We start from the raw sequence: 12,348 nt of genomic DNA, 5'->3' as shown, positions 1-12,348 counted from the left end.
CATTGGGTGGAACATTTTTAACGATTTTTGTTTGACAAATCTTTTATATCAAATTATGTAGAAACAATATCAAGAGTTTGAGTCACATGAAACGTTTTAATCTCAAGGATGATAGATGTGTTGATCAAATTGAAATGTTTGTTTCCTGTATTCGTCTCTGATTCTGAATCATGATTCATGATTCTCTACAGTGTTTTTCTCTCACAAAAAACACACGTAAAAAAAAATAGTTCTGAATCATTGATCTAAATTTATGAACCAAACGTCCGATAAAAAACCTTGAACACTAAAGGCGTACGTGTTCGTGGCCAATCCCAATTTGCCAAGTAATCTTCATACTTTCATTCCACTCCCTCCTCAAGCAGAGGGATGAGGAGGTGGCTTGCCTACGGAATCAAATCAATGATGGAGGCAAAAATATATGAATTTATGATATTCCAAGGCCACACTCTTAGACCTTTAGGAGAGGAAATGAGAGCTCTAACGACTGTGGATAAAGGCGTAGTACGAAAGAGAGTTGTACCATTCACTCTTCTACACCACCGGTGGAGCCGCCCTTATTAACTCTTAATGAAGGCGTTAGTTGCCTTCTTCTAAGCCAAACAACAATGAATATATTGTCGTTGCGGCAGGGCGCAAATGGTGGATAGCCGCCTAATCGACCTCCTTCACAATGTCCCAATTGGGGATAGAAATGTAGGCGACAACATTCAAATTTGTTATAAAGTGGACGCACCACTTCCTTTCCTCATAATTGACAGCAATATTGCGGGTTGGGCGCTCGGAGGATTTGTTGCTTGGCCTAGGTCCTTGATTGACCTTGAGTCTTCGTTGCTTGGCCTAGATTTCTCTCTGGCAATTGACTTATGGCATGTTATCATTATTATATTTTTATAAAAAAATAATAATCTATCATATTTGTACCATTTACGGCAGTCAGAGACCGGAGACGACTACCATTTTTTAGTAAAAAAAAAATCTAGCAGACGATAAAAATTAATATACTAGAATTCTTTTTGGTGATCGACAATATTTGGTAGGTTACCAACGGTAATCCTGTAGGCTACCTTTTGGATGATCGAGGGTATTTTAGGTACGACGTACATAGCTGACGTTTAACTAATTCATCAGTGACATCAATCCGAGGCACAAATACCAAGAGGCATTTATCCGAAAGTCAGCTCTTTAAAGGGGTATTCTTGAAGTTTACTTGAAAGGGCAAGGTCCAGCCCAATTAGTGATCTCACAACAAGCCCTAATTCTTAGTTTTGCTTGAACCACCTACGCCTCTTTCTTACTGCTCTCCCAAACCAGAAAGAGAGAATTTTTCTAAATCGTCCGCCATTGGAGAAGAAGAAGAAGAAGAAGAAGAAGAAGAAGAGGAAGAAGATGAGGCCGATTCTGATGAAAGGCCACGAGAGGCCATTGACGTTCCTCAAGTACAACCGTGAAGGCGATCTCCTCTTCTCCTGCGCCAAGGACCACACCCCCACCGTTTGGTTCGCCGACAATGGCGAGCGTCTCGGCACCTACCGCGGCCACAACGGCGCCGTTTGGTCCTGCGACGTCTCCCGCGACTCCATCCGCCTCATCACCGGCAGCGCCGACCAGTCCGCCAAGCTCTGGGACGTCCGCACCGGGCACCAGCTCCACACCTTCAACTTCGACTCTCCGGCGAGGTCCGTCGACTTCTCCGTAGGCGATAAGCTCGCAGTCATCACCACCGACCCTTTCATGGGCCACACCTCCGCTATTCACGTTAAGCGCATCGCCGATGACCCTGACGATCGTAAGTGTTCTTTGGCCTAATCTCTAGGTCTACCGTTGTCGTTGATTTAGTTAAAGATTGAAAATTTCTGTGCCGATTATGCGATTTTGTCTTTTAATTGAAATTTTCTGTGGTAATTTTGCCGATGACCCTGCCGATCGAAAAACTCCCTAGCTCTATATTCTTTGCCTAATCCGTAACTCTACTATTGTATAAAAAATCATTACTTTTATTGAAGATTTTCTTTTAGTAACAATTTTGCGTTCGATTTGCTTATGCCTTCGCTCTTTTAACTGAAAATTTTGTACCTGATTTTCTGATTGATTTGCCTAAGTCCTTCCTAGCTCTAAATACTACAATTCTTTGTCTTTTTTTTATATGAGTTATTTACTTAATTTAACAGTTCTGGACTGAATTTGGACATTGGTGTTTGATTTTCTTAAGCCCTAGCTTTTTGCTAATCTGTAACTTTTTTTTTTATTTTTTAATAAATATTGTTGATTAAATTGACGAATGGAGGACTATATTCCTTGGGGATTGATTTTCTTAAGTGAAACCTTTTTATTTCCCTTATTTTGGATCAAAAATTGTTGATTCAATTGGAAAAAATCTGCTACTAATTTTGTATTGACCTTGAAACGTAACAAAGTAAACAACAAATCACAATGACACAATCAGTACGATTTTGTATGTACATATTGAAACGAATTGTGAAAAGGAAGACCGTCATTAATTGAAGAGTTGTTGATAAGAATAGCCCTAAGTATACTAGTGGATAAGGATTGTTGATTTAGTGGAAGAATTCTTTAAGATTAATTTTATGATTGTTTTGCAGAGACTAGTGAATCTGTTCTGGTGATTAAGGGTCCTCAGGGAAGAATTAACAGAGCTGTTTGGGGACCTCTTAACCAGACAATCATCAGTGGTGGAGAAGATACCATCATTCGCATTTGGGATTCTGAGGTCGGTTGGTTTATGATTCAAAATGTTGTTGCAGTTTTACTCTCGAATAACTAGGGAAATAGTTTTGATTTCAATGCTTAGCTTGGTTTACACTTTTACTCTCGAATAACTAGGGAAATAGTTTTGATTTCAATGCTTAGCTTGGTTTACACGGGTTACAAAATATGCTCTACGATTAATAAATAGGTTATGTTTCAGTCCACATATTTTGCATGATTAATTAACTACTTGACATCGAACAAGACCTGATTAATATTATGTAAACGGTTTCTAATTGACAGAATATGTTCTGATTGTGTTTTTCAAAAATTTGCAGACAGGAAAACTGCTGAATGAGTCTGACAAGGAAGTCAGCCACAAAAAGAACATTACATCGCTCGCAAAATCTGTCGATGGTTCGCACTTCCTTACTGGTTCACATGATAAATCTGCCAAGGTGATTGATCCATTGAATGATTGAAAAAAAAAAAAAAAAAAAAGCTTTTAGGAATTTGTCTGTTTTTGTAGCACTAGTTGTTATTAACTTCATTTATCTGTGCTGCAATTGCAAATCTGTAGCTTTGGGATACGAGAACTTTGACTCTTATCAAGACCTACACTACCGAGCGCCCAGTTAATGCAGTTGCTATGTCTCCATTACTTGATCATGTAAGGGTTTTTTGTGATATTACAATTTTAATAATGTCCCGAGGTTTCTGGGTTGAGGGTTTGTTTTTCACGTATAGTGGTGTATTGAATTCTGATGTTTTTGTGCTTAAATAGGTGGTGCTTGGAGGTGGTCAGGATGCATCATCTGTTACCACAACTGATCATCGTGCCGGAAAGTTTGAGGCTAAGTTCTTTGACAAGGTAAATTACTTTTCCTTCCCACCAACACTGTTGTCTAATATAAGCTTTGCAGTTGTTTTAGCTGCTTCAATACATGATTGCTCTTTCAATTCCGTTTGTCTTAGATTCTTCAAGAGGAGATTGGAGGTGTAAAGGGGCATTTTGGACCAATAAATGCTTTGGCTTTTAACCCTGATGGTAAAAGGTATGTTTTTAATCATTTATGCAAGCTATTGAACTGATGAATGATCTGGAATCTGTTAAGGTTAACTACAAGATAGTTGTGGTTCTTCTAATAATATTTGAGAATGTAATTTAACAATTTCTATAAGATCAAAGGTTTTATGTGTGGGTTTTTAGGTTTTATGCTTTAAGTATGATTAATAGTTTACAAATGAAAATATTGTGAAGAGTGGCCTTCGTAATTGTGTTTTGGATATATGTATTTGGTTGAAAGTCTGTCTGGATATTTAGACAAGTTAAATTGGTCAATAATTGGTTGATGTAAAGTTGTACGGAAAGTGAGAATGCATTTGGCTGGGTTCTTAGAGGCAGGGCTGGGGTGCTTGTGTTGGTATAAGTATTTTATTGGGGAGTGAGTAGCTAATTTTCTACATTGTTGATAAGAATTTGCGTTGGCTACTTTTCTACATTGTTAATAAGAATTTGCTTTAGCTATTTTTCTACATTGGTTTTTTTCCAATTGATGATTTGTTGCTTAAGTTTTTCTTGTGATTGGTTGGTCGTCAATAAAAACAAGAATGAAAATAATGTTTTATTCTAGAATCCGGCTATGACTTTATGCATAGCGCGAACCACAAGATGCTCCTCCTTTCTGCCATATTCTGGGTTGAAGCTGTAGCTTCACCTTTTCACCTAAACAGTAAATACGGAAATATTTGCTGAATAAAAATTGCACTCATTGTTCCTATTGTATCTTTATATATTGGTTCGGTTAAAGCATGAATCATGAAATCATGGTTGAAAGCAAGACATTCGTTTGCCCAAACTGCTTTAAAAATCTTTTATGTGGTGTTGTATAACTGTATATTAGTAAGATCAGTTTGGGGGGTGTGTAAATCTTCATATTCATACCATGGATTGGATCTCAGTATTTGCACGATACATTTCCGGACTCCTTACAATTGCTATGCTAACTGGCTTTACGTCGTCATGGCTGTTGTTCGAGTATAAGAGACATGATAATGTCACTGGAACTTAAAGATACATTTTGAATACAAACTTTGTGGATTTATCCGTATGAACTTTTTCTGACTTATCATTTTTGCTTGCAGCTTCTCTAGTGGAGGTGAAGATGGTTATGTACGTTTACATCATTTTGATCCGGATTACTTCAACATCAAGATTTAGATTTAGATTTGGACGTTCTATTATCTGCCAACCAGACGAATTTCCGATATAGTTACTTCTGCGTTGTGATCCTTCTGATCAAACCATGCCTTATCCATTCTTATTGGAAGTGAAACAGTTTTGTAGAATATTTATGCAGATTGTCATTCTTTTAGTTCTCTCTTTTGCAAGAACTTTTCCCTCTTTGAACTTCCATTTGATAATCTATTGGCCCGTAGAAAAAAAATACCTTTTGGTTTGTAGATTTGAATAGAAAATTCGAATTTCTATTAGAAAAAAAAAAAATTCAAATTGTGATTTAAACTGATGAAAGGAACAGGCATGCATCGGTAGCTAGATAGGTTGGTTGCTTGCTTTCTTGGATGTCTCTTTCAGTGTACTTGGGAAAATAACACCACTGAGCAAGCTAATTTATCAAACCGCACAGCATCTGCAGTATAAATTTTATTAAGTTACAATAAAACGACAAATTGTTATTTAAGCTATTATTTATTTATATTATTATTATTATTGCTAATGGTTATTTAAGCTATTTTATTCCTTCAAGATAGGACTCATTGAAATAATTTTTCACCGACATTTTTAACAATTTAACTATGATCACACTCCCTAGACCTTTAATGCCTTTCCCTATAATGAATAATAGTAAAGCCCTTTCCTTAAATGTATAACAGTAGAGCCACTGGAACATGCGTAAAAAGGATCTTTTAGACAGAGGAGCATTCTTCTTTTTTATTGGTGAGATCAGTCTCTGATTGATTTTGATGAAAATTATATAGATTGAAAAAATACGTAGAATAAACAGTTTTTGATATATGTTGAACGGTTAAAAATTAATTTTGATGAAAATTATATAAATTGAAAAAATATGTAGAATAAACAGTTTTTGATATATATTTAACGGTTAAAAATAAAAAATTACTGATAATTTATTTTTTATATTCCTATTAAAGGAACTACCCAACAAATATATGGAAAAATTCAACTTTTATCGGATATTGCTTTGTTCCCTCTTACGATGATCTTCTCAACCCTTTCAAACCGTCTCTTTTGCCCACGTTTCGCATTAGGTTTTTAAAAAAAAAATTAATTTATTCTTTTATTCTTTTCTTTTGACTTTGTATTTCTATTGAAATTTATAGGTGACATTTGGCGATTTAGAGTTTGTAATTTGTTATGCCAAGTTAAGTACTCAGATGAGGTCTAGAGTTCCAACTCCCTTCTCAAATTAAAAGAAAAATAATAAGATTCTATTTTTTATTCCAAATAGTAATATCTTCTAGGGGTTATTTAACAACTGGTGAACGAATCAATTGATGACAAGTCCATAGGCACATTACTTACTTGGGAAAAACTAAAATAAATATTATTCTGCAATATAATAATGTAGTGGTAATTAGACACCTACCTCACAAGATGTAGATTTCAAGTTCAAGGGGGAAAAAAATACCATTTAACATTACTTTCGTCTCTTTTACTTTTGTTAAACATGATTAAGTTAGAAAGATCAAAGTCCAATTATATTAAAAATAACTGAGTGTTGACTGTATGAATTAAGTTACTTATACTAATCTTACATTATGCAATATATATATATATATATATATATATATATATATATTATATGTTTAAGGAAGAAATTCTGGCTAAGTTGCTTGATTTAACTATAAGGGATAAATCTTTAAAAAAAATATATAGTAAAGGATAGTCACAGTTTACTTTTGATAACTTTCAATTTATCTGAACTTAAGACCTTGATATTGGTGTTCAGTTATTATATAACGACTATTCGCTCTCTCTATCTTTGTTATTTATTTTTTTAGCAAAATATAAACTTTTTATTATCTTTTTGAAGAAAAAATTGCTATCGTTCTTAAGGAGCTGCTATCTTTCTTAATTGAAGGTTGATTGTGCATTAAATGTACATGAACTTTATTATGTAAAAAAAAAAAAAATAAACACGAATATTTTGTTACAGATCGATCAGTAAACTGTAGAAGGCTCATTATCGTTTTTTTTTTTTTTTTTTTCCTTTGTTCCTACCGACAAAATTGTTGCAATAATTTCAAATTATGGTAGAAAATAAAAAAAAAAGACACAATAATAAAATCATATATTGGTTGGTGCAGCTTTACCGATTAATTGATAAAGCAATATAACAGCTCAGCATCTAAGAAAAATTGTCATCACAACCAATATATTGTCCCCACTTTATATATTAAGTACTGATATGCAATTACTCCTGGATAGATCAAATTATGCCGGCTGAAAATATCTATGGTAATATTTCTTTTGGAATCTCCGTTTCGTGCAGGCGATTGGTATAATGGAAAAAAAAAAAAAAAAGAACAATGTTAGGTATCTAAACTCAAATCTCAATTCTTTGTGTACCTAACTGATGTGGCATATTAGTTGTTATTTTTATCTCAATTAATGTTTAAAACATTACTATGTCAATAAATGATAAGAGATTGCATCATCTATATATTAAAAAAATGACTACTCACATGCCACATCAATTAATACATAAAAATTAAAATTTGAGTTAGCGTCCCTAATATTACTCGATGATTTCATTTCTTATTAATAAAATGAGATTATAAAGCCAACACTATGCAATAATACACGTTTCTTAAATTATAATTTTACATGAGATACACATGATATATACTGTAGGAGCATCATCTGATAAAGACAAACCGCTCTCTCTCTCTATATATGTGTATGTATATAAATAGTGATCTGCATTGATGTGTGTGTACGTATATATGGATAAAGTGTCCAACCTGTCTCAACTGTAAACAAGAAAAGCAAAGCAATCACTGAACGATAAGCAAAGCAATTCAATTGGTGTAGAAGAGAAGTTTAACCAAGATTTCAAGCATATATATACATACATATATATATATGTATATATCTTTGTATTTTCGTGCACGAAATATCCATGGCTCTTTGACGTCATCTTTGCCTTCCCAATTAGACAGAATATGCCTCTTCTTATAATGTCCTCTATAACGTTATTCTTCTGATCAAATCACATATAGAATATCATTCACGCATATATTCAACCAATATTCTTTAACCTTGCTGCAATCCCAAAAAAAAAAAAAAAAAAAAAAAAAAAAAGAGCAAACAGAAACTTACTTCAGCAATGGGGAATGCGAATTGTCTTGCAGTTCCGGCAAAAAGAGATCTATCTAAGAAAAGGAAGCCTTTGCCGATTGACTCCATTTTCAAGCTTCCTTCTGCAGTGCCCTCTTTGCCTCCAGGTTCACACTACACCATTTTTTTTCAACATATTATAGCTACACATGTATAAATATGCACTCTTATTTTCTCTTTTAAACCGCGTTTTTTGTTTTCTTTCCTGATTTAATTCTTCAAATTAATATGAGAAAAGAAATGAATGCAAATACATACATATATATATATATATATATATTGAGAATTAGTAAACTAACACGGTCTGGTGGCGATAATTAAAATTTGCGCTGCCGCGCGCGGTTTCATTTGTGTTGTTTGGTTTTTTATTAGTAAAAATTCAGTCATTACCATGGTACAGGCGATGGATTTGCGAGCGGGAGGATTGGTCTTGGAGGGATACAAGTTTGCCAAATTTCGACTTTCTACAAAGTTTGGGCCACCCATGAAGGAGGACCGGGCAATCTCGGAGCCACCTTCTTCGAGCCATCGCCGATACCGGAAGGGTTCCACATGTTAGGCTGCTATAGCCAGCCTAACAACAAGCCCCTCTTCGGATGGGCATTGGCTGCAAAAGATGACAGTGGAGATGAATCCACTAACGGATCAGCTCTAAGTAAACCGGTAGATTACTCTCTTGTTTGGAGCAGCGAGTCGCTAAAAATCAAGCAAGACAACAACGCCTACGTTTGGTTGCCGACTCCCCCGGATGGCTACAAAGCTGTTGGGGTCATCATCACGGAGAGCCCCCAAAAGCCTCCTCTTGAGAAAGTTCGATGCGTCCGGACCGACCTCACCGAGCCGTGCGAGATGGAGTCATGGATTTGGGGACCAGGCAAAGAAAGCGACGCCAATGGCTTCAATGTCTACACCCTACGGCCGACCAACCGAGGAACACAAGCCCTTGGTGTCGCCGTTGGCACGTTCTCCGCGCAAATTGGCGGGACTAACGCCCTTCCTCCCTCCATGGCTTGCTTGAGAAACGCCAATAATTCCAACAAAGTACACTCTTCCATGCCTAATTTAGCCCAAATTGAGGCCATTTTCCGTGCTTACGCTCCTCTAGTCTACTTCCACCCAGACGAGAAGTACCTCCCTTCTTCAGTGACATGGTATTTCACCAACGGCGCGCTTTTGTACAAACGTGGGGAAGAGTCTAACCCCACCGCGGTCGCGCCAACGGGCTCAAACCTCCCGCAAGGCGGCGCGAACGACGGCGAGTACTGGCTTGACCTACCAAAGGATGAAAAGGAGAAGGATAGGGTGAAGAGAGGAGATTTGAGCTCCGCACAGGTTTACCTGCATGCGAAGCCAATGTTCGGTTCGACATTCACTGACATTGCAGTGTGGGTATTTTACCCATTCAACGGGCCCGCGAGGGCTAAAGTAGGGGTGTTCACGGTCGGGTTGGGAAAAATAGGCGAGCACATAGGTGATTGGGAACACATGACACTCCGAGTTAGCAATTTCAACGGAGAATTGTGGAAGCTCTACTTGTCAGAGCACAGTAAAGGCACGTGGGTCGAAGCTTCTGAGCTCGAATTCTCCGAAAACAATGGCGGCAGCGGCGGAGGCGGAAAAAGGCCCGTGGCGTACGCTTCACTGAGTGGACATGCATTGTATGCAAAGCCTGGGACGGTGATGCAAGGCAATGGGGTTATAGGGATAAGAAATGATACTGCAAAGAGCAAAATAGTTATGGACACTGGCGCGAAGTTCGAGGTGGCGGCGGCGGAGTATTTGGCGGCGGCGGAGCCGCCATGGGTGAACTATTTGAGGAAGTGGGGCCCAAAGATTGATTATGACACGAAGGAGGAAGCAGAGAAGGTTGAGAAAATGTTGCCCGGAAGGCTGAAGACGGCATTTAAGAAGTTTATTGATGGTTTGCCGAATGAATTTTTTGGGGAAGATGGCCCCACGGGTCCTAAAGTTAAGGCCAATTGGATTGGAGATGAAGAAACTTGAGAATGTATGATTCAGATTTCTTTGTTGCATTTTTTCTTTTCACCTTTTTTATTTATGATTTTTTTTCATTGGATTCTGATAATAATAAGACCACTGTACATGTAAGAAAAATGCTAACGTTATTATTTCTGTCACTTTTTATATTTATTGTTTAACATGTAGATTCTACTATCTCATTTTTTTTTTTATTTGAGTCAATGTGTTAAACAATAAATATAAAAAATGACAACAATGGTGATAAAAATAGTAAAATTAGCATTTCTCGTGGATTCTGATAATAATAAGACCACTGTACATGTAAGAAAATTGCTAACGTTATTATTTCTGTCACTTTTTATATTTATTGTTTAACATGTAGATTTTACTATCTCATTTTTTTTTTATTTGAGTCAATGTGTTAAACAATAAATATAAAAAGTGACAACAATGGTGATAAAAATAGTGAAACTAACATTTCTCGTATATGTATTTCTCGTATATGTAAATATTGATATTACATTTGTATTAAATGAAAAAAGATAAAAATTGTATGATTAATATATTGTTTTACTTTAAGTTCAACATCAAGAACTCAAATAATAATAATAATAATAATAATAATAATAATAATAAGGAATTAGAAGAAGAAATCGACCATTGGAGTAGAGTTTTTAAGTGCCGCCAGTCATCTTTCAACCACCAATTATATGGATATTAGTACGAATTTAAGTGTTTTTTTTTTCTTTTTTTCCCCCTTGCGAGATAAGAGCGGCCATGTTAATTATTCCTCTTATGTAGTGGCTCAATTAAACTATAACTCACCTTAAAAAATTTGAGTGGGGCGGTAGTCCCCATTCAGCTGTACTTAAATTCGCTATTGCATACATTTATATAAATAAGTTGATAGGCGGATATCCTAATTTTTAATATATGTATGTACATAGATAAGTTTTTAATGATTACTCTATATTTACTATTAAATATAAAAATTTAAGAATGTGACGTGAAAAATATATATATGTGTGTATATATCATATTGTTGACTATGGATGGTGTCGGTATCTTCGAAGATCACTGCGTGGCTCTTTCTCTAAAGGTCGAATAATTGCATCTGCACTTTATCTTAGTGAGACTGTGTGTTTGACGCTCATACATCTTTAAGAATTATTAGACAGCAGTGTGGATTGACACTTTCTGTATGTCACTCTCGTGGTCCCAATAAATTTTGAAAGTAATGTTGGGTGAAAGAGTAAAGATACATTGATTCTAGTTTTTATCAACATAAAATATATGCCATAGACTCTTATTAATGGGATGTTTGGTTAGAGGATTCAAACCATGATTTGAATTATAGTTCGTTACAGTGTTTTCTCTCATAAAAAATACACGTAAATAAAAAATAATTATAATCACATAATTTTAATCTATGAACTAAACGTCTCTTAAAATGCATTTGGCATTTTCAAATTGGTACCCAGCCGGCCTGTCCAACTCTAATCTAGGAGTTTACTCTCTGCACCACATATATGATGACGAACATGATGTTTTTTTTGACGAAAAAAGCCAAGGAAAAAAGGAAAAAGAAGAAAAAGAGTTTAGTTTACCAAGGTATATGCATAACAAGGAACTCTTGCGGTAAATACTGTTATTTCACCTCATAGGTTGGAATTATCGTTTTTAACTGTGGAAATAGTTATTTAACGGTTAGATTATGAGTGTGTATAAACATTTACAGCTTGCGACATAAAACCGTTCTTACTCATCACAGTTTAGACCGTTGAAAAGCTAAACTGACAAGGTAGAATAAGAGTTTAGAACGTGAGTGTGCATATTAAAATCCCGTTTATTTTGCGGGTTTGAATTGAGAACTTGAGTTAAAAAGTGAATTTATATGATAGAAAACACTTAAATATAAAAAGGTCAATTTAAATTTTTATAAGAGAAAATATTATAATAAAAAATTTGAGATATAATTTGAATTGTAAAATGAATGAAGCCTAATTATTCCAACTACTAAAACAACACTTTTTATTGAGGGTGTGTTTGGTAAGGGGATTCGTACCCTGATTCGAATCATAATTCATAGTTCGCTACAGTATTTTCTCTCACAAAAAATACACGTAAATCAAAAATAGTTTTAATCTCATGATTCTAATCCATAAACCAAACGTCTCCTAAGACAGTTCCCATGTTTAAAAAAATACACGTGTAAAGTGCTGAAGCGGCTAACCAAAAAAGAAAAGTGCTGAAGCGGCTTAAAGTATTATATATAT

At 35.4% G+C, this 12,348-nt stretch overlaps 2 protein-coding genes across 2 annotated transcripts; both read left to right on the top strand.

Moving 5' to 3' along the window:
• The first annotated feature begins 1,241 nt into the window (after positions 1 to 1,241).
• Positions 1,242 to 5,103, top strand: LOC21388108 (eukaryotic translation initiation factor 3 subunit I). Its single transcript, XM_024175751.1, has 7 exons — positions 1,242 to 1,789; positions 2,604 to 2,731; positions 3,048 to 3,167; positions 3,290 to 3,379; positions 3,494 to 3,580; positions 3,685 to 3,764; positions 4,855 to 5,103. The coding sequence occupies exons 1-7, from the start codon at positions 1,390 to 1,392 to the stop codon at positions 4,928 to 4,930; spliced, it is 981 nt and encodes a 326-aa protein (XP_024031519.1). The 5' UTR covers positions 1,242 to 1,389; the 3' UTR covers positions 4,931 to 5,103.
• A 2,932-nt stretch (positions 5,104 to 8,035) lies between these two features.
• On the top strand, positions 8,036 to 10,182 carry LOC21388107. Its single transcript, XM_010113644.2, has 2 exons — positions 8,036 to 8,199; positions 8,493 to 10,182. The coding sequence occupies exons 1-2, from the start codon at positions 8,082 to 8,084 to the stop codon at positions 10,094 to 10,096; spliced, it is 1,722 nt and encodes a 573-aa protein (XP_010111946.1). The 5' UTR covers positions 8,036 to 8,081; the 3' UTR covers positions 10,097 to 10,182.
• The last annotated feature ends 2,166 nt before the right edge of the window (positions 10,183 to 12,348 follow it).

The sequence above is a fragment of the Morus notabilis genome, unplaced genomic scaffold (assembly GCF_000414095.1).
Source record: "Morus notabilis unplaced genomic scaffold, ASM41409v2 Scaffold872, whole genome shotgun sequence".
Classification (NCBI taxonomy): domain Eukaryota; kingdom Viridiplantae; phylum Streptophyta; class Magnoliopsida; order Rosales; family Moraceae; genus Morus; species Morus notabilis.
The sequence above is the reverse complement of the archived record's forward strand: the minus strand, read 5'-3'. Positions and strand labels throughout refer to the sequence as shown.

Bases quoted from the DNA above. Each gene is read 5' to 3' on its own strand.
- LOC21388108 (XM_024175751.1), top strand. From the start codon at position 1,390: ATGAGGCCGATTCTGATGAAAGGCCACGAGAGGCCATTGACGTTCCTC. The intron at 3,168-3,289 runs GTGATTGATCCA...GCAAATCTGTAG, and splicing joins CACATGATAAATCTGCCAAG to CTTTGGGATACGAGAACTTT. The intron at 3,765-4,854 runs GTATGTTTTTAA...TTTTGCTTGCAG, and splicing joins TTTAACCCTGATGGTAAAAG to CTTCTCTAGTGGAGGTGAAG.
- LOC21388107 (XM_010113644.2), top strand. From the start codon at position 8,082: ATGGGGAATGCGAATTGTCTTGCAGTTCCGGCAAAAAGAGATCTATCT. The intron at 8,200-8,492 runs GTTCACACTACA...ACCATGGTACAG, and splicing joins AGTGCCCTCTTTGCCTCCAG to GCGATGGATTTGCGAGCGGG.